We start from the raw sequence: 20,537 nt of genomic DNA, 5'->3' as shown, positions 1-20,537 counted from the left end.
GAGAATGTGAATTCTCTGTCTTTGGAGGTGATAAAACCCCAGCTGTACAATGTCCTGAGCTTTCTCCTCCATGCTAACCCTCCTCTGAGCAGGAGTTCCACTAGAGCAGCTCTAGAGAACCATTCCAGCCTTGGTTATTCTGCGATTCTCTGAACACTGAAAGTGAGGGATGAATTTAAAATATATGGGAGTGAGTTGTGTCTGCAGAACTGTAGGAGGAAACACAGGCAGAAGGTAGCAAACAGCAGCCTGGGAGTGCTGCACAAGGATCACTGTTCTGTGCTGTGGGGTTAGTTTTTATCAGTTTTGCCTGCAGCAGCTGATTTCATCTTTTCTTCCTGCAGGTTTAACAACAACCAGATCTCCCTTAACTCCGTGTTTTTCTTAGCTCAGTCATTAACTACACTGGAACACATTAAAACAATGAGCCTCAGGTATGGCCAGGAGTACTTTTTATATTCTTTTGCTATTTAAAACCTCAAGCTGTGGCTTTTGAGGAATAATGCAGGAGCATGTGTCGCCAAAATCCATGCTGATGTTGTTCTTTTCTGGTTACAGCTTAGGACACCCTCAGGTGGTTCATCTGACCTTTTGGGAAAGAGTCAGGTAAAATCATACCCACTCACGTGAGTCTTTTAAACTTCTTGTGAAGCTCTAAACAGAAGGAGACGTGGGTCCCTGAGGTGTGTCAGTAAAGAGCCAGACTCCAGGCGGGGTGGGGGAAGCCCAGTGAGCTGTTCCACGGCTGAAGGATTGGCAGCAGCTGGAGGCCATGGAGCAGCCAGCAGCACCCAGCTGCTGGGACAGGCTACAGCCACCTCCCTGCTGGCCAGGACACAGCAGATGCCCCAGTGCTGAGTGGCTGCAGAACTCTCTGGAGGCTGGAAAAGGGTTGATAAGGCTCTTTTTCTTCTGGGGATGGGCTGAACCTCATTCTGGCAGGTGGTGAGGGAAGGCAGATTGGAACAGGAGGCCACTGCCACCACCTCACCCCCTTCATGGGGGGCTGGCTACAGGGGGCACAAACACCAGCACAGCTCATGGGCTAAACTGCTCTTTCCCCAGAAGCACCAGCAGATGGAGAAGTGGCTCCCTGGCACGCCCCAAGCAGGAAGCAAAAGCACAAAGCTTTCGGTATGACAGCCTGGCTTCCCTTTTCACCAGGACTGGGGGCAGGGATGATTGTGGGGGCTGTGTCCGTAGGGCAGTGTGGTGTGTGGGACAGACCCATCCCTCCAGCTGTGTCTCCTCAGAGAGGAAAAGAAATAGTGCATCTCTGGCTTGGTTTGAGGGGATTGTCTTGCTTTCCAGCAGAGGAAGCTTCTACCCATAAATAAGGAGAGACAGATCTGTGTGACTACTACATTCATCCCATGGAGACCTGCCAGTTTGTCACCCAAAAAGGCTTCTAGGATTTCCTTCCTGGAGAAGGACAGAGGAGGCACCATTTCCAGCCTTCCTCTGGGAGAGCCAAGACAGTGCTGAGGAGGGAGAGATGCTGTCCAGCCTCCCGAGATGACTGAACCACCAGTGATGTGGCTCTGGGGAGGGAACACCCAAAGTTTTGGTATTTTGGTGGACTGGCTCTCTCCAATCAGCTCAGGGATGGTGAAGTCAGCTGCTTGTCCCAGGTTTTGATTTCTTAGTCCCAGACCAAGGGTAGCAAAACATTTGTAGTGGAAGTGAGAGGGCCACCATGGGCCATCCTGGGATGTGAGGCTCTGGGATATGCAGGGACTGGTGGCATCCCGTGGGCACGTTCAGCTCCTGAGTGCTTTGTTTGTTTCAGTCTCAGGGACTGCAGAGTGGGTCTGGAGGATGTGACCAGGCTGTGCCAGATACTGGCTCAATGTCCCCAGCTGACAGAAATCGAGTAAGTCAGTCTGTCTGTCTGTCTGTCTCCCCAAGCTCAGACACAGGTTTGATGTTGAAACCCCAGATTTGATGTTCAGGGTGGCAGCTGGGGTACACCAGCTCTCCTCTCACCACATCCTCACCCAGATACTGAGCTAAAACCAGACTTTCTACTGTCGTGTTTCAAAGAGAGCTTGGCCTCTCCTAAGTCTACCACATCAATGTGTAAAGGCCCCAGAACATGTGTGTGTTCTCATAATCTTCCTCAGTTCTGTGTCTAGGAACAATTGTCATCTATTCCTCGAGACCTCAGCAAGGCCAGCAAGAGCTCCTGGCCCACAAAGCCACGAGCTCTGCTCCTGAAGGGCTGGTCACTCCAGGCAGGAGCTTGGCACCAAGAAAATTAGAATGCTGGTCACAACAAAAACTGAGTAATAACAAATAAAAATAACCTAATTCCCCTATTGCCTGCATGAAAGGCATCAGCAGCATCATTTTGTAAATGTACAGTACTGGAAAAGTAAGACTCTTGAAACTGGAATGTTGATTGGCTGTAGGATGTAAAGAAACACAGAGATCAGGCTGTAAGGACTAAATCTTGCCCAATTTTCACGGCATTTCTGGACATGCCCTTTCACAGAATTTGCCCATTTGTGTGTGCATGTCCATGTAAATGTTACAGAAGTAACTGGGGATTGAAACAATTTCTCCTGGGTTTTGTTTCCTTCTGTGTTTTACAGTCTGTCTGGAAATTCATTGAGTGACCAGAGCATCGAGAGATTACTGAGCTTTCTGCCATCCCTCTGTCATCTGACTCTACTGAGGTAATGTTTGGGATCCCTGCTTTGAAACATTGGTTTGGAAAGTGTTAATACCACAGCAGATCTTAGGAGCATTAATCAGTAATTGTGAACTAACAAGCAAGGCAAGGAAAATGCAGAAATGCTTTCACACCCATTCCTTTTTTGTTTCTAGAAGTAAAGCAGTGCTTTAATGATATTTAGCAGAGGGCAATTCAGGCTGGAATCCAGGCCAGGGAAGCCCTCTCAGGGGGTAGGGCACTCCAGTGTGTGCACTAAAAGCCCAGAAGGAGCTTTGCCATCTTTTACCAGGAGTTGTAGCATGGAGGAGCTGCAGGGGCTCGTGAGACTGAGTTTGCCCAGTCAGGAGGTTGCTTCCAGTTTGGGGTATCTCTAGTCCAGCCGCCCCAAAGCAGGAGTGGTTCAGTGTAAGCCCTTGGTCTGTGCTCCCTTTTTAGTCAAAGGGAACTAAAGAGACTCTCCTTTAGGTAAAGGAGCACTGAGTGCCAATGCTCAAAACTTTGGGTCCTTGCTCCCTCATCCTGAGTAAAATGGGATGCATCCAATCTTTTGTGTCTCGGAATGAACAATGGGAAAATTAGCTGTGTGTATGGGAGCCTCTCTTCTTAGGAGCTGATTTCAGTGTTTCTTCTTTCCCTTCCCTTACAGTATTAGGAAAAACTCCTTGTCCCCACGTTGTGCTGTTTCACTCCTCAACTCCATCAACCTCTGTGAGCGGGTCAGAGTGGTGGAGGTCCGGTAAGGCACTCAGACTCTTTGGAGCCCAGCAGCTCAGCCCTAAAGGCCTACAAAGCCTGTCATCTTTGGAGATCAGTGCTGAAGGACTGTCTTTTGTGTCTGCTTCAGGTCAAGTGAAAATGCCTTCTTGCATTTAGGAGCAAGCGTGCGAAGCCAAAAGACATCCTGCAGGTACTGGCACAGAGCACTTGCTGGAATCCACTGTGGGTGGGTTTGGAGCACGAGTGCAGGGAGCCACACTGCCTCTCGTATTGAGAATTCATGGGCTGGTGCCCAAGGAGCTCGGGCTAGTAGCTTAAGCTTTAGGGCTCAATTCATCTGCTTAAGTGCAATTTAGAACCATTTGGATGCACTGGGATGGCAAAGGCCAGTGCTTTTCTTTTCCTCTTTTTTTTTTTTTCTGGGCTGCTTATGATCATCTTGAGTTTTACACCAAATTCTGCTGCATGAGCACCTGAGCTGAGGCCTCACCAGTGCCCTTTCCAAATGCGTGCCTCAAATTCTGGGGGATAACCTCCACAGGAACATCCGTGTGGTGCGAGATGTGTCTGCAGCCCTCTGGGAGCGATGGCTCCTGAGTGCCCCTGCACAGGAGCCTCTAACGTGTCTCTGTCCCAGCACCAAGGAGATGGCAAAAAATGTGAATGCTGCTCAGAGACTGGTGTAAAGGTGCAGCTGCTGCTGGCCAGTTCTCAGTGCTCAGGCTGAGCTGGTTGCTGGCCATGCTTTAACCCTCTTGCTGTCTCCCACAGGCTGACAGGCTGTGCCATTGGAGCAGGGCAGGTGGAGGAGCTCTGCAGCGTCCTGCAGCAGCATGGCTGGCTGGCAGAAGTAGAGTAAGTGGGGCTTGGGGTGTTACCATGGTCTTGAGCAGAGTCACTGGGGGAGAGCTGTGTTTGTGGGGTTCAGCATTCTGGAGTTTCCCAGCCTGTCTCCAAGGGTATGTGTGCTCATTCAGGCTGCTGAGAAACACAATAAATTGGCAATTATATATATATATATATTGGCAATCCTTTTGAGCTGATGGGACAGCTTTGGGATTTTCACACCTTTACTATTTGAAGGCATTTATTGCTTCACCTGAGCTCTTCATTTGAGCTTGCTCTGGAGCTTATGCATGAGGTAATTTCATAAGGCAGTAATTTGTTTTAAACAGACCTTTTTTTGGCTAAGCTAGGATTTAAGTGCAGGAAATTTGAGTTTTTTCTTCAAAGCTTCTCAGAGGAGCATTGCTGTTTAAAAGACATTCAGAATTATAGAATAATTTTTTTTGAAAGGCTCTTTAAAGGCCATCTAGTCTAACTCCCTGTCATGAGCAGGGACATCTTCAGCTAGATCAGGTTTCTCAGAACCCTGTCCAACCAGGCCTTGAATATTTCCAGGCATGGGAAAACCTCCACCTCTTTGGGCAACCAAAGGTGGGTTTTGTTTGGCCACATGTTCTTCTGCCTTTCAGTCTCTCCAGGAATCAGCTGGGAGATGAAGGCCTGAGGTGCCTCTTGGACCACTTGCATCGAGTGCCTGGTACCTGTTCCCTCAAGTAAGAGAGCACACAGTGAATCTGGGGAGCAGAAGGTGTTGGTGTGATCCTCCAGGAAGCTGCTGCTTGTCCTTCTTGCCCTCTCCTGCCTTAGGAGCAAAGCTCTGGCTGAACAATGAGCACAGCTCAAGGCTGCCAAGCTGTGGTGACTCAGGGTCTGATCCAGAACCTGCTGAAAAAAGGCAAAAGGCTTTTTATTAGTATCAGCATGGAATAGCAATGCCCAGAGTGGGGTGGTGGGACAGAAGTTGACCCAGTCCCCAGAGCTTTCAGTTCCTCACTCTTCTGGGTGTGCTGTCCTCTTTGAATAACTCAAGACCCAAGGTGCTGTGAGCTGAGCTATGCCCTACCAGCCTCTCCCCTTTCTGCTGGGGCAGGAAATGTTCCAGCTGCTGCTGCCTCTGTAGTGCAAGAGGAAAATTGCATTTTCTGTGTCCCCCAAGTCATCAGCACTGTCTTGGGGGAGTTCAGTGGCTGAGCAAAGCTGAAGGGGCCCAGCACCCCACAAACTGCTCTGTCTTTGGTGCCAACTTGAGTTTTGCTTCTGTGCCTGAGGAGCCTGGGGACAGCCCTGGCTCCTGACACGTGAAAATCCTTCCTTCTCCTCTGTGCAGTCTCAGCCATAATGGGATTTCTCAGGATGGAGTCCTGCATCTCATAAATGCCTTTGTCACATCTGGAAACACCACTGAAGTTCAAGTCAGGTGACTGTTTTTCTTCATTAATTTTTGAGTCTTCCCTGCTTCTTTTCCTCTTAATTATTGAAAGTTTGTAGTCTTCAGGTAAGAATGATGAGGACCATGATTTCAACTACCTAAAGCTTTGGTTTATGTCCATTTTGAATAGTCAAACATAACTGCCAAGCAGCACTACCATGGCACAGGGCCAGGTTATTTTTGTGTATAGACACAGATATTCAGCTGTACCAACAATTATTGTCATGTATTTATTTGTCAATGAACCTCTTCAGGGCAGGAGCCAGCATTGCTCTCTAAGGTTCTCTTCAGTATGTTGAGATTTCAGAGGCAATAGAAAGCAATTTCCCATGTTCTTTTACTTGGATTTGCATTTTATCTCCTTTCCTTTCAGGCAAAAATGTCCCATGGGCTCTGGGGCTGTTGCTCTGGCACAAAGTGCTTTTCTCACAGATTCCAGGCATGAGACTGGGCTGTGCTGCACATCCGTGGGGCCTTCTCAGTGTTTATGTTCATGGGACCAGCTGGTCTATCCTGAGCCACTTTTAACCAGGGGCACTTCCATTCCTCCCTGCAGTTAGATGTGGCTGCTGAATCTTTGGGCTACTCTGAAGTCTCCTGTTGTACCTCTCCCCAGAGCTCAACAGAGAGTGCAGAGGAAGCAAATAAAAGCAGGACAGGTCAGGATTGCTTTTCCAAACACCAGTGCTGCCTTTATGCCTATTTAGCATGAGTGAGACCTTATTGAAGCATTTCCCTGGGCTGGTTTATTTTAGGGAAGAGTGACTGTGCCAGGTACCTCTGTCACTGCTGTGCTGGATTATTTTCTGGAGTTTGGTATCATTAAATTCTGAACACTGGGAAAAGCAGTAATTATCCATCTAAATCTTACACTCATGTCTTCTCTGTGCAGTTTGTGCTCCAAAGCAACTTTAATCATCAAGCTGACAAGCGGAGATGACCCAAGAAAGATTTTGAGGTGAGGTTACAGACCTTTTATGGAGATTTCTTTGGTAAAGTTGGGGTCCTTTTCGAGGGACAAGGCAGACAAAACCTCTTTTTGCTCCTGGCATGGTGATATTTTGCACCATTAGCTGATACATTTCCTTGGACTCACCTTGTGAGAAGAGCTTTCTCACAATCCCACATCCCTTTCTCTCTGTGCTTCCCCGCTGTCTGTTCCTCACCTGGGCACCTGTGGGTGTTCCTACAGTCCCAGGACAGGGTCCTACAAGAGCAGTGCCTTTATAGCACACAGGTATGTTCTACCAGAATATCTCAACAGATGCTTCTGAATGTTGCCACAGTCTTTTTTTTTTTTTTTTTTTTTTTTTTTTTTTGGAAACCTTAAAGGTGTTTAAGGTTTTTGGGCCATCCTTCTTTCCCTGTGGGGTTAGGCTGTGCTGCCTGATGTTTCCAGCTCAGAAAGCCTGAACTGTTTGTGATGAGCTAAGGCTGTTCTCTTTCTCATCCTTTCAGACTGGCAGAGTGCAACTTTCAGCCGGAGCACTTGGAAAAGTTGTTCTTGCTCCTGGAAAAGTGCACTGGTCTGACAGAGTACACGTGAGTTAATGGCTCTTGGACCCATTTGGGGGGGTGCATTTGTGAGCTGTTTATTACAGTCAGCTTTGGTTCTAGGTCCTCAAATAATAACATGACAGTTCAAGCTGCAGAAAGACTTCTGCATTCCCTGAGGAAGGATCTGGGGCTGCTGAAAATCAGGTACTGTCATTGTGCTTTCATAGATACTGATCTGAGACTGCTCTGATCTTCTGAGATCTCCTTTCATCAAAAAAAAAGTGAACTGTGCTTCTTCCAAAGGCAGGGAGCACTGGCCTGAGAAATTCCCACGGCTGACTCTGTTGTTGGTGTTTGGCTTTATCTCCTTGATTCCCACTGAGCCTCGTGTAGAGCTCTGGCCATAAACTGCTGGCTCTGCAGACCCCTGCCAGCCTCACAAAGAAGGGTGATCATCCTGGTGGACACATTCCTACTGCCAGGGCACCCTGCACTTTGCCTGGGTGGCAAATTCTCCCCTCCCCTGCAGGGAAGCTGGGCTGTTTCTGCCTGTCCCCAGGCTGCCCCGTGTCCCATGCAGACACTACTCTGCTAAGCCAGGCAGCCCTTCCATGTGTTTGGAGTGTGGGACACTCAGCTGGCAGAGGCAGAGATGGATCCGAGTGTGTGAATAAAGCAGAGCTGCCTGTGTTCTGCTTTGCAGCCTGGAGGAGCCATGGGTGTGCAGAGAGAGTGTCATGAACCTCCTTGAGCTGGCTCTGCAGGCCTCTGGAAGCATTACTGAGATCATGTGAGTGGCACCTCAGGTGCTGGTGTCTTTCAGATATTTTCTTTCAGCCTGATACTCTTAAGGAAATGAGATTGAAGCCAGCACTGGTTCTTCTGTTGTTATCTCGCTGTCTCCAGTGCGTTTGTGATCTATTTGAACCAATTTTGACCCAAATGACTGGTGGGTAGAAGTGCTTAGAAGGTTTGTGGTCACACAACTCAGGAGGTTTAATGGGAAGGAGATCATGTTCCTGGTTGCCCTTGGGAGAAAGGGTGCCCAGTTTAGGCTGGTTTTGGAGCTAGTTTAAACATTACAAACCTCTTCAGAGATGGGTGGTTAGCTTTCATGTGCCAGCATGGCCCTGTCCCATTCAGTCCTCCTGATTTTTCCTATGGAAAATAGTATTTTCTTCCTTCAGGAGTTCACAGGTTTATGCTGTTCTCTAATCTCTACTTTTCCAGGATATGTAAAGATAAAACCCTCTTCCAGTTAGTCATAAGATTCCCACACTGCCTGGAGAAGACAGAATCAGTCATGAGCAGGTGAGAAGGCAACTATTTATCGTTATTTTCTGCTGGCTTTGAATTTCACCGTGGGATGAAAAATATCTTCAGAGTGTCTAAGGCTCCATGGGCTCAGTCTCAGAGTGCCTCTGGGCCATACACAGGGAAGAAACCTTGTGCATGTGCATGGTCCTTTGGGCCGCTCTCCTTCAGGCCCATATTGGACGTAAACAAGGCTAAAAAATCCATCTGCCTTCCTGACAGCAAACAGGAATCAGGAGCACTTTGAGGACTCTTAAGACATGCTGACTTCTGCCTGAGTGTGCAGAGAGAGCAGCAGCAGTGTCCTTTTCCTTTTGTGCAGCTGAAGGAAGAGGCAGCTCTTGTCCTGGGCAGAGGGATGGGCTGTGTTTCTCTACACTGTGACATAAATGGGACATGGCAGGAAAGCCCCAGGTGGGCTCTTGAAAGCTCTGATCTGTCCTAATCGTGTCCCTGAGGGGCACCAGATGCTGCACTGGGCTCTGCTGGTCCTCACTGACAGTTGTGTTGTGTGTTTGTGTCCTGCAGACTGAGTCTGTACCAGCCAGAAATGGAGCACTCCTTCTGCCAAAGGCTTTGTGAAAAATGTGCTCAGCTTCAGCAGCTGAGGTGAGTTACCAGGTGTTGGAAAGGACTTTTAGGAAGGGGAACAGCTTGTCCTGGTGAGTGCAGCACTCTGAACACACAGCAGGGCACGAGAGAGGCCAGTGCAAGGTCCCAGTCCCTGACTTTGGGTTCCCTTCTTGGAGTGTTTGAATGGAAATAGGAAAGACCCACAGACCTGGTGGCTTGCTGGGGTATCCTTTGAAATCCCCTCAATCTCCCAGTGCCCAGATAAGCTGTACTCACCTGCCATGGCTCGGAGCTCCCACAGGACCTTGCCAAGTGTCAGTGTTGTGTCCCTCCTTCAAGGTCCCAGCACTGCTGTGTCACAGCTGTGGGCTCAGCACGGACCTTTTGGCAGCACTGCACAAAGCCCAGACCTGTTGTTCCCTCCTTGCAGATGGTCTCACATGGAGCTCCACGAGGATGAAGCAGAAATGCTGGTCAGGATTTTGCTGCCACTTCCAGAGCTGAAGATGTTTGGGTATGTGTGACCTTGGCTGTGTGTGTCCAGCTGGGACCTTTTCCACACATTTATTATTTGTTCAATCCTCTGCTTCAGGCCAGCCCTCTTAGCCCTGCACACAAGGGGCATGGAAATCCCTCCAAACATGCTGGTCCCTGATGTCTGTGCTGTCTGGGATGTGGGATGGGGCAGGTTGCCTGTCAGTGGAGTAAACTCTCTCTCAGTGTGCTGAGACCTAACCTGCTCATTTGATCCTTGCTGTTTTGCAGGCTGACCTCTAGCAGTGTTGCACCAGCTGGAATTGATGATTTGATCTCAGGCTTGCAGAATTGCCAGGCCCTTGAAGAACTCAAGTGAGTGAGTGTGTTGTTACCAGGCTGACCAGAGGCTGCCAGGTCTTTCTGGAAGCTTCAGTTAAACTGCAGCCTCTCTTCTGCATGTCCTGTGGACAGGTGTGCTTTTCCTGATGGCTTCTGATAGGGAAGAAGCAACAATTATTTTATATTTGCAATGAGCAGTGAGTGAGACAAACAGAGATCAGTAGTCTGTGGCAGGGAATTCCAGTGGAGAATCAAAGGTTTTGGCAGTGGTTTTTTTGTATGGATCTTGTCTTGTGCTCACAGTGGCACCTTGCTCCATGAGGAGCTGGGCTCTTGCTCCAGAGGTTTGGTGTTCTCTTGGTATTTTATCAGAATCCAGACAGGTCCATTAGAATTGCATTAAGGAACAAAACTGAAATTGTTCACAGGGATTAGAATACACTCCCCCATCTCTCCCACTCTTGTTCTGCTCCCCCCTGTGCTGAGTGCTCACACCACTGTCCCTGGGGAGTTAATTGTCATTTCATCCTTCAGCCTGGGCTACATGAACCTCAGCAGTGCTGCCATGCCTGAGCTTGTGCTGGGGCTTTGTGAGATGCCATCCCTGAAAAGGTTGATGTAAGTATGTGACTGCAGCTCACTCTGGCCTGGCTTGGGATGCTGAGCAGCAGGAGCTAACAGTCCATTTTCCTGGGGATGTTGTTTCCAGCTTGAACCACAACAGCATTGGTAACGATGGCTGCTCCAGACTTGCAGAAGCCTTGAGGAAAATGCACAACATGGAGGAAATCAAGTAAGTTTCTCCTTTCTTGCAGAGAGGTGACCACTAGTGCCAGCATTTGGAGAGAACCAGATGTGCTTGTACAAGTATTGTTACAAAAGCAGGGAGGTTGCAAAATGCTCATGTATGAGGTACCTTGGACTAGAGGAAATCAGAACTTGATGTTCAGAGGAAGAAACTTACCCCACTCTGCTGCAGTCATATAGAAAATGGATTAAAAAGAATTTAAATCTTCCCTGGGATCCAGAATAGGATTAGGACTTCCTTCTGTCCTGGGAGAGCCTCAGACCAGCATTTGTCTGAAAAGATCTGTACAGGAGCCAACCCCAGGCTTGCTCTGCTTTCTCCCTCTCTTGCCAGATGCTGTCCATTCTCAGCTGTAGCAATTTCTAAAATAATAAACACCTGTCTTGGTATTCTGGCTGAAGTAATTTCCCACCTGTCAACAGGATCCAGTGATTTTAATTGTTCTTTGCAATTTTTAAAATTCCTCATTAACACCTATTAATTTTCTGTGAGATAGCTGAGATAAACAGCTCTTTGATTCTGCTGGCAAGGCCTGAGGTGTCATCCAGCAAATGGGACACATTAAGTAAGATCTTGCATTTTGCCTGCCATTTTCCTTTACAACACAGCCTTCCATCTCTTCTTTAAAGTTTAGGCCACAACGAGATTGGAGATCCAGGCCTGATAAATCTTGCTGCTGCCCTGCTGGAAATGCAAAACCTGAAGAAAATCGAGTGAGTTCCTTTGTTCTGGTTCAGCTATTTTGGTCATGGCCATGGTTGGTGGGGAAGCCTGTGTGGGAATCCCTGTGCAAGGCTGAGGCATGGATTCAAGCTGTTCCTTCTCCCAGGGAACAGAAATTAGAGCATCCAGGCTCTTCGTTAGGCTCAGCTCTTGGGGCAAGCCTTGTAACTTTTTGAAATGAAAAACCTGGAAGTGGCTTGGAGCAAGAAAAGGAAGTTCCCAGTTCTGTCTGAGAGGGAAAACTGCTCCTTCCCCACAGTGCCTGCAGGGCCAGGAGTTACTCAGCACTTGACAAAAGAGCCTAAAAATCCCCAGCCCATTTCCCAGGGGCCTGAGTCTCCCATCACAGCAGGCAAACAGTGAAATATCTTAACCTGGTGCATTCTGGTTCTCACTTAGTCACTGAGAGTCTCATGTTTATTTTAGCCTTTCAGGGAACTGTCCTAGCCCTGCTGGAGGGGAAAAGCTGATGGAAGCTCTTGCCCATTGCAAGCACATCAAGGAATTACTGTAAGTGTGGAATTTCAAATATCCTTTTGGGAAGCTGGGCAAAAATCAAGGCATGGAAATCTGATATGGCTCCAATAAAGCCAAGATCAGTTTTACCACTTGATTCTTGTGAGAGCAGGGTAAAAACTCTGCTGCACACCATAGAATGTGTGGTGCTGGGTGTGGAAGGTTTGGGGATTGGTTGCTGGATTGTCTTGAAAATTTCCAAGAACTGTGCAGTCTGCATTAGTGGACTAATGGATTCAAGAGCTGAATCTGCAGGTTTATAGGCAGTGTCAGGAGCTGCTCAGTGCCTGTGCTGCCCAAGATATCACATTAATCTGTTTGGCTGCAAAAATGGAGGGAAGTGAACAGACAAAGGCTTTACACAGTCAGATCTATTGATGTTCTATTCCAGACCAGTTTAAAGAATCTATGTGCCCTGCTATATTAAAGAAATGAAATTAAAAATAACACATAAGGAAAAGTTACAGTTAAACTACTGGAACTGTCCTTGTAACCTTCAGATTAGGGTTAACTTTTTCACATGTGAGAGCACATGGGAAAAAGTGCAATTTCCGTTCAATTCTAGCTCAGGTAACTCAGTCATGAAGCACACTCAGACAAGTGTGCTTCTGGGAAGTGCAGCTCAGTTTTACTTTCCTGTTTAACTTCTGCTGCATGATTTCAACACCTCGTTGTTTCTTCCTCCCACCCTGAGTCCTTTGAGTCAGGCACATTAGGTCCTTTCAGCAGAGTCCCAGGCACATGTGGGTGAGGAATGGGGGTCACACATCCGTGTGGGAGTGACACACAGGTGAGGAATGAGGCTCTGGACTTCACTGCCAGTAACATTCCACTTCTGCTTCTTCCAGACTATCAAGGAATGGTTTTGGAGACAGGACAGCAGTGACACTTGCCCTCTGTCTGCCTCACATGACCAATCTGAAGATCCTGCAGTAAGTGTCAGCCTCTGCCCCAGGAAGGATGGATATCCTGGGGAGTATGGGGAATTGTTGAAAGAAGGAATGGGAAAAGGCACGGGCACTGGTTGCATAGAGAGTAATTTCAGTGTCCCAGCATTGAGAAACCCTCCACAATTCCTCTGCTGTAAGAGTCACATAAACTCTTCTTGCTTAATCTCTTGCAGCATAAGCTACAGAGACAAACCAGGAAGAGAGTATACAGTAAAATAAGCCTTAAAATTGATTTTGAGTATGTTGGTTTCTGATGCCTCTGATGGAATGTAAGCATAAGGATAAGCATCTTTTATGGACCCTCACCTTTTTGTGCAGGCACCTCTGAGTCATTTATTTTCCCTGAACTCAGTGTTACTTATTTTTAAAACTTTTGTGGGAGTCTTCCCAGGATTCTAACATGTAGGACTTTCTTGTACTGTTTTAGAGTAACAAAGCAAGAAATTGGTGAGCTAGAAGTGCTCACTGGGCTCAGTTAGCCTAGAGGCATCTCTTCCAGCCTGTGTCTAAGATGTCATCAAAAGATAGAAAAGGAATCTCAGTGGTAGGACACCGTCTCTGGTTAGGTTCTTGGCAAGTTAAATGTGAGCTTCTGTTACAGCTTTATTCCAAAATAATCTTCCAATGCTTATGTTTCCTTGGTTAGCTTCCAGAACAATAACATCGGGCAGGCAGGAGGGCTGGAGCTGGCCAGAGCCCTGCTGGTGTGTGGGCTGCTGGAAGAGATAAGGTAGGTCATGGCGGGTGCACTTGGGGTGGTGCCAAACATATCACAGGCTGGTTTGGGTTGGAAGGGACCTTTGATGATCACCTCACTCCAATCCATGGGCAGGGACATTTTCTACTGGACCAGGTTTCTCCAAGCCCTGTCCAGCCTGGCCTTGGTCGATTCCAGGGATGGGATATCTACAGCTTCTCTGGGAAACCTGTGCCAGGGCCTCACCACCCTCACAGGGAAGAATTTCTGCTTCCTAATATCCAATTTAATCCTTCCCTCGGCTTGAAGCTCGTCCCCCTTGTCCTGTCTCTTTATGCCCTTTTCCAAAGGCTCTCTCCAGCTCCCTTGTAGTCCCTTAAGGTGTTGGAAGGTCTTCTTCCCATTCTGCCTTACTGTCATTTCCTCTCAAGTCACACCAGTCATTAACTCCAGTTTTTGAGGTTTTTTATTCCCAGTTTCACATGCAACACATGATGTGCTGCAGATCTGTCCTTCTTTGACACAGGTATAACCCCACGTTTCTGTCTGCAAGCAATTCCCTGCTGCAGGGACTGAGGTTGTGAGTTACAGCAGGGCTGTCACTCCCCCTGTACCAAGCAGTGAATTGAATTGAAGTTGCTATTTACCAATCTCATCCCTGCTGTCTGCAGAGTCCTCACTTAGTCTGGGTAGTAGTTATTACCTTGCTGGTTATTAACTTGCTACTTCACATGATTATGTTTTCATGGTGGCTTTTCTCTGACTGTACCTGCTTTTTCTGCACCACTCAAAGCTTTTCCACCCCTCTTACAGTTTATCAGAGAATGACCTTGGGGAACAGAGTATCCATGCCCTGTCCAAGGGGCTGCCATGCTTCAAACACCTCCGGAAGATCGAGTGAGTGCCGGGGCGTGGGGGGCAGGACGTGGTGCTGTGCTCCCCTCGGCTCTGACTCCAGCTCACCATGCCCTCTGTTTGCTCTCTCCCTGCTGCTTCAGCTTGAAATTCTGTGGAATCACTGATGCTGCTTCAAAATCCCTCTCTCTGGGCTTCCGACAGTGCCCTTCCATGGAGGAGATAATGTGAGTGTGGGGATGGGTGGGGAGCGCTTCAGCACGCGCAGGTCGCTCTCATTTTAGGGTCTGCTCCTGTTTGGAAATGCAGGGCACTTCTCACCCTGCTGAATATTTCTTAAAAGTATTTTATGGTACTTTCCACCAAGTACTTTTCAATGGTAAATATATCAGTAATTTATTGATGAAATACACTGCTAAAAAAATTCATGGGGTAAAGCTGTGTGCTCAGCAGCCATTTCCATTTTTCACATCTCATTCCCTGGGCCTGCAGGACTCTGAGATAACCACAGTCCACAGACACTCCTTGGTGTCTTCTCATGCATAGAAAGATGTGGTGAAATGGAGGAAAATCCTCAGAATTAAGCTTGTAACCCAAGGGAATGTTTACCTGTCGTGATAAGAGGGTGATTAGCTCTTGCAAAAAGGCTAATCCACAAGGGGTAATGTCACAGTAGTGACACTAGTGTTTGTCCAGACTCACAACTGGGATTTCTTCTCTGCCTTAGACTGTCTTGGAATGCCCTTGGAGATGGAGGAGCCCGAGAGTTGGCCATTGCTCTCCCAAAGATGGAAAAGCTGAAGGTGTTAGAGTGAGTACAGCCCTGAGAAGCACCCTGGGAAGGCTCATTTTTCTGTCATTGAGCCTTAATCACGGGACTTCCAAAAGGGGATGCACTTTAGGAGCAACAGGCAGGCTTCTGCAGTTTAAGCTCCATGCACCAAGGGCCAGCCTTGCCTGGCTGATACACTTGAATTAACACTTACTTTACTTAAGGTGATTACAACATGGGAAAATGCAGCTGTTTTCCACTCTGGATTTGTTTGGGATTTCAAAATTCCCTTTTGGTTTTTGAAACAGCCTGGAGAAGAACCGCATTGGAGCCTGTGGGGCCGCAAAGCTCGCGGAGGAACTTGCCACGTGCCCAGAGATTCAGTCCATCAGGTGAGCAGATGTCACAGAGCTCCATGGCTGGGCCTTGGCACAGCAAGGAGAGGTCAAGGTGACGAGTGTGGGGACAGATGTGACCCATGCCCCTGCTGCCCTGGGTTGGCTGGCAGGGAATAGGGTATTGCAGGGAATGCAGGCACAAGGCAAGTAAGCTGAGGGTTTTCTAGGACAGCTTCACCTCCTCAGAAAGTCCAGGGGAAAAAGGAACTGAAAAGTTTGCTGGCTTTAAATGAGGCAACTATGAAGACCCAGTTGTATAATATCCCCATCAGGAAGTGGTTGCATTTGTTCTTAAAAGTTTTCTTTCTCCCACTCCTTCTGGATTCACTTCTGATGAACATCCCTGCCCTGTCCCACTCTCTCCTGGGATCCACATCTTCCAGATACATGGGCACCACACTTGGTGCTGCAGTAACACGTTTGCTGTCCTTGCAGGCTGTGGGGCAATCCAGTGCCCAAGAGCTTTCCTGAGACTTTGACAAGCCAAGACCCAAGACTGTGTTTCTCCTTCAACTAGAAAAGAAGACTCTTGGCCTAGCTAGGAGTTGCTCCGTCTGCTACTGCCCTCAAAACTGCACTGGAGAAGCAGGAACTCAAAGTTCCTACGACCGAAGGCTGTAAATATTGGATCATTCTTTGCTGCACTGAACCAAATGTGGACGCTGGACACTGGGGTTTTTTTTTTGGTTTGGGTTTTTGTTTTGTTTGTTTATATTGGGTGTTTTGTTTGTTTGTTTTGTTTCTTGTGACCTTTTACTGTACAGAAGAGAAAAATACTGTAAATAACTGCTGCTAAGCAGGCAGGATGGTATTCTTGGTAGAAAAGCACTGAAACTCTCTTCAAGATAATAACTTTTCAGATAGTTATGAGCAAATAGTGATAAGAATGCTTATGTACTAGACATTATTTATTTCTGTATTGCCTACAATGAAAGGTTCACCATCACCTCCATCCAAGCTTCAACTTCAAATTAGAAGTTCAATACTAAATCTTTATTTTGAGGGAAGGGCAGTGAGTGACAGAAAGAATAGACACCATAATTAAGTTCTCACACACAGTCACAGAAAAGCAGCTATAAGGTTTTCTCAGAGCTGTGAGATTTTGGAGTCACCATCCCTGGAAATGTTCAGAAAACATGTGGATGTGACATTTGCAGACACGGTTTAGAGATGAACATGTTGATGCTGGGTTAAGGGTTTGGCTCAATGATCTTAGAGGTCTTTTCCAACCTTAACCCTTCTATGATTGCATTATTCTAGGATGAGATGCATTTTCTCAGGCATTCAGAAAGTCAGCAGAGTATTTCATTATCTTCAATCAAGATTGCAACACCTCCAGGGTGTTGCAGTAAAAGAATTCACATCCTTCAGGAGAAAATGTAAAAATAAATATTTAAGTCTTGTGGTAGATTTATTTATGGAATTTTGTTTGCAGCAGTGTTTGCCTGGGGAGATGTAACTGATCTGATTTGGGCAGGGCAGGCATCTGGAATGAGAAAGAAATGCTGGTCCAGCAAATCTTTGGGCAACTGGTTGTGAGCAGGTGGTGCTGGTTATTCCTGGGGGAGCCACTGTCCCTATTTAAAGATCAGCACCATGCTTTGTGACATAGTGACGTGGTGGTGTAAAAGTGGGACACGTTTTGCAGAGACTACTCTGAGAAGGGTTTAAAAACAAAAACAAAAAAAAAACGGAGGGAGTGAAAATCCTCATCAGGTTATATAATTCAATGGAGTAAGCCAGTACCTCAGATCTAAACACTGCCACTTACAAAAAGCTTCACCAAATGTGGTGAACTGATATGAGGAAGAAATTCTTCCCTGTGAGGGTGCCCAGAGCAGCTGTGGCTGCCCCATCCCTGGCAGTGTCCAAGGCCAAGTTGGACAGAGCTTGGAGCAGCCTGGTCCAGTGAAAGGTGTCCCTGCCCATGGCAGGGGGTTGGAACAAGATGATTTCTAAGCTCTCCTCCCACCCAAACTGTTCTATGATAAACGAGGTCTGAGGTTCCCCCTCTGCAGCCCCCCTGATTCCTGAGGTCAGGAGGGTCCATCTGCGCCGTGAGGTTTGCAGTGATGTGACCCATCATGAGAGTACTCTTGCAGCACTGCTCTTGTCTCCAGATGTTAAAATAGGGACTCTGAAATCTAACTGCACACCTGCATTTCTCAGGGTCTCCCCCAAATTCTGGGCTCCAGTCTGACCCGAGAGAGTGGCCATCCCAACGGGAGCCAGGGAAGGGAACTTGCAGGAACACACAGCATCTTTTCCAGAACACCAGGTGTCAGCAAAACCCCAAAAACGGGGAGCTGTGGTCTGTAATCCAGCGGTTCAGGATAAAAATGGGCTCTGTGCTGCATTTTATGGGTTGCATTTTTTAAAAATCAGAGGTTTGGACCGAGTTGTACATGGAACACAACACGATGGGTCTGTGGTTCAGTCCTTCCATGGAATGCCAAGGACTTCTGGGGCGTGCTTCCCATTTCCATTGTGCTTGCCATGTCCGTGCTCCAGCTGGTGCTCGTTTCTGAAAGTTTCTGAGGGGAACTTGGGGGCTTTGTCCAATTTTGTGGGGCTAAATGTATCTTCTGGAATGCAGGAAGACGTGAGGCCATGAAGGATTGTGTGTGATGGCCGAAAAACAAACCAATTCCCAACCACCTAATTACTGCGGGCCATTTTTAGAGCTGTTACTATTAGGTTTCGGATTTATCATGGTCCAAAAATGGAAATGCATCAGGACTCTCTGCACACCCCTATTGTTTCAGGCCGCCTGCAGTCTCTGGAAGACAATGTCTGAGCTAGTCAGTACTGGTTTCATACACAGAAGGCATTTTGCCCCCTGAGACCGGATCTTTAGAAAGAAACACTGTGCTGTAAATAAACACGCTGCTGGAGGGCGGGAGAGAGCCTGGATTTTGTGCTGGGGAGCAGCTGGAGCCAGGCTGGGCCAGGCTCCTGCACGTGATGGAGGCAGCTCCAAAGAGCTGGAAACGCAGCCACTGTTTCCTCTCTGCTAAAAGCAGTTCCAGGTAGCCCTGAACCTGCTGTGACTTGGAGGCATCATGCTGGCAGGAGAGAAAACACAGGAAAATCTGATCTGGGAGAAAACAGGCATATTGTCATTCGTGAAATACCGTCTGCCTCTCCCTTTTCCCCTCAAAGTGACATTTTGAGCCTCAGGCAAGGAGGTAGGAGGGCAGGTCTGGCACAGGCCCCACTTCTCCCACTGAATTCCTCTTTCAGGCACAACCTCATCCCTTTCTGTGATGGTTTCTGGCTGCACAGTTCTTTACACAGAAAGAACAGGGTTGCTCCTCAGCATTAGGCTCAGCTCTTAGCTGGGCGCTGCCTGTCGTGGTGCCTGTGCTGGGCAGGAGCCCCGGTGACCCCTGAGCCTGTCCTGTGTCCCCTGCTCCACTCCTGGGGCTGGGGGGGCAGTGGGGCTGGCAGAGGGAGCACCTAGTGTGGGCTAAAAACTCGGTGCCTTAAAACTCCTATGCCTTCCACAGTTCAAACTGAAGGAGAAGAAAGCATTCCAGCTGGCCAGGGGAATCTGGGACTTGCTTATTTGCCTGTGATCTTCCAAAGCTTGAGCAGAGCCCATAGCGAAGAGCTCTGATCAAATACGGATGGTTTGTTTAATCAGCAGCCTCAGAGAGAGGCTTTCAGCTTTATTACCATATCTCCACATCAGAAATATCTCTATAGATATGCTGGGCACCTGAAGATGTGTCCACCAAGGGCCGGGTGAGGCTGCTAATGGCACACTGGGTGGTACCAGCCTCGAAGGGAGCACATGCCAGCTCCTTGGGGTGAGTGGGTGATGGCTGGGTGTGACACTGGCCAGCCCTGTGGCCAGCCCTACACGTCTGGGCCGTGCATTTGGGGCCTGCTTCTTTTCCTCCTTTAACCATCTTTTTCCCACGGGAAGCGAAATCAGTGGGACACGGTCCAGGCCTGGATGATTTCAGCACCAGGAGCACCCACACTGGCTGGGCAGGGAAAACCCTGCTTACACCCAAACAGCACAAAACCCAGTGGTTTTGCTTAAAAGTGATGAGTGTTGATCCAACAAAGTTATATTTTCCCTTGGATCTGAGTGCATAACATAGAAAATAATTTTCTAGATGTATTTTTTAGGCTGTTTTTAAGCCTTTTTTTTTTTTTTTTTTTCTTCCAAACAGCGAAGCAAAAGCAGCCAGGGAAGAAGTTTTGGGGTGGATCCTTTTTTCTCTCTCTCTCTTTTTTTTTTTTTTCTTTTTTTTAATCAGGAACGGATGATGCTCGTTCCGGGAGGGGGGAGCCCGAGCACGGCCGCGCCCGCCGCCCGCCCCTCGCCATCGCCGTGCGGGCGGGCGGGTGGGCGGTGATGGCGAGGGGCGGGCGCGGCCGTGCGGAGCTTCTGAGCCCGCAGCCCCGCGGGAGCTGCTCGGCCCGGCCCGGCCCGGCCCGGCGGTGAGTACCGGCAGCCCCCGAGGATGCCCTGGGGATAACGGAGCGGGGCTGCCTCGGGTGGGTGGTGGGATAGCGGATAGTCCGCCGGGAGGATGGTGCTGGCCGGGAGAGCGTAACACCGCTGTCAGCCACCCGACGGGGACCTGCACGGTGGTGTCCCCCACTGGCTCGTCCCGAGGTGTGTGGGGGCGCTTCTGCCCTCTATCCGTTTGGACAGACCCTCCGTGCCCTGGGACAGACCCCCTGTGCCCTGGGACAGATCCTCCGTGCCCTGGGACAGATCCTCCGTGCCCTGGGACAGACCCCTTGTGCCCTGGGACAGACCCCTTGTGCTCTTGGACAGACCCTCCGTGCCCTGGGACAGACTCTCCGTGCCCTGGGACAGACCCCCGTGCTCTTGGACAGACCCCCGTGCTCTTGGACAGACCCTCCGTGCCCTGGGACAGACCCCCGTGCTCTTGGACAGACCCTCCGTGCTCTTGGACAGACCCTCC

General features: G+C 48.6%; 2 protein-coding genes across 6 annotated transcripts in view; both read left to right on the top strand.

The window, feature by feature from the left end:
* Nucleotides 1-16,998, top strand: part of NLRC5 (NLR family CARD domain containing 5) — a 33,625-nt gene extending 16,627 nt beyond the window's left edge. For all 5 annotated transcript variants that reach the window (XM_038148386.1, XM_038148382.1, XM_038148383.1 and 2 more), the window contains 29 exons: nt 345-434; nt 559-606; nt 1,066-1,134; nt 1,790-1,873; nt 2,595-2,678; nt 3,324-3,413; nt 3,522-3,584; nt 4,166-4,249; nt 4,870-4,953; nt 5,568-5,657; nt 6,562-6,627; nt 7,128-7,211; nt 7,287-7,370; nt 7,870-7,956; nt 8,397-8,477; nt 9,009-9,089; nt 9,484-9,567; nt 9,819-9,902; nt 10,404-10,487; nt 10,579-10,662; nt 11,307-11,390; nt 11,827-11,910; nt 12,765-12,848; nt 13,513-13,596; nt 14,377-14,460; nt 14,562-14,645; nt 15,146-15,229; nt 15,499-15,582; nt 16,024-16,998. In XM_038148386.1, coding sequence (XP_038004314.1) covers nt 345-434; nt 559-606; nt 1,066-1,134; nt 1,790-1,873; nt 2,595-2,678; nt 3,324-3,413; nt 3,522-3,584; nt 4,166-4,249; nt 4,870-4,953; nt 5,568-5,657; nt 6,562-6,627; nt 7,128-7,211; nt 7,287-7,370; nt 7,870-7,956; nt 8,397-8,477; nt 9,009-9,089; nt 9,484-9,567; nt 9,819-9,902; nt 10,404-10,487; nt 10,579-10,662; nt 11,307-11,390; nt 11,827-11,910; nt 12,765-12,848; nt 13,513-13,596; nt 14,377-14,460; nt 14,562-14,645; nt 15,146-15,229; nt 15,499-15,582; nt 16,024-16,105 — 2,359 coding nt within the window. In that variant the 3' untranslated portion in view covers nt 16,106-16,998. The remainder of the gene's footprint in view (nt 1-344; nt 435-558; nt 607-1,065; nt 1,135-1,789; nt 1,874-2,594; nt 2,679-3,323; nt 3,414-3,521; nt 3,585-4,165; nt 4,250-4,869; nt 4,954-5,567; nt 5,658-6,561; nt 6,628-7,127; nt 7,212-7,286; nt 7,371-7,869; nt 7,957-8,396; nt 8,478-9,008; nt 9,090-9,483; nt 9,568-9,818; nt 9,903-10,403; nt 10,488-10,578; nt 10,663-11,306; nt 11,391-11,826; nt 11,911-12,764; nt 12,849-13,512; nt 13,597-14,376; nt 14,461-14,561; nt 14,646-15,145; nt 15,230-15,498; nt 15,583-16,023) is intronic.
* A 2,956-nt stretch (nt 16,999-19,954) lies between these two features.
* CPNE2 (copine 2) overlaps nt 19,955-20,537 on the top strand; it is a 42,948-nt gene continuing 42,365 nt past the window's right edge. The window contains exon 1 of the mRNA XM_038148271.1: nt 19,955-20,043. The gene's annotated coding sequence lies outside the window, so the exon portion shown is untranslated. The remainder of the gene's footprint in view (nt 20,044-20,537) is intronic.

This window comes from Motacilla alba, chromosome 11, assembly GCF_015832195.1.
Source record: "Motacilla alba alba isolate MOTALB_02 chromosome 11, Motacilla_alba_V1.0_pri, whole genome shotgun sequence".
NCBI classification, from domain to species: domain Eukaryota; kingdom Metazoa; phylum Chordata; class Aves; order Passeriformes; family Motacillidae; genus Motacilla; species Motacilla alba.
The sequence above is the reverse complement of the archived record's forward strand: the minus strand, read 5'-3'. Positions and strand labels throughout refer to the sequence as shown.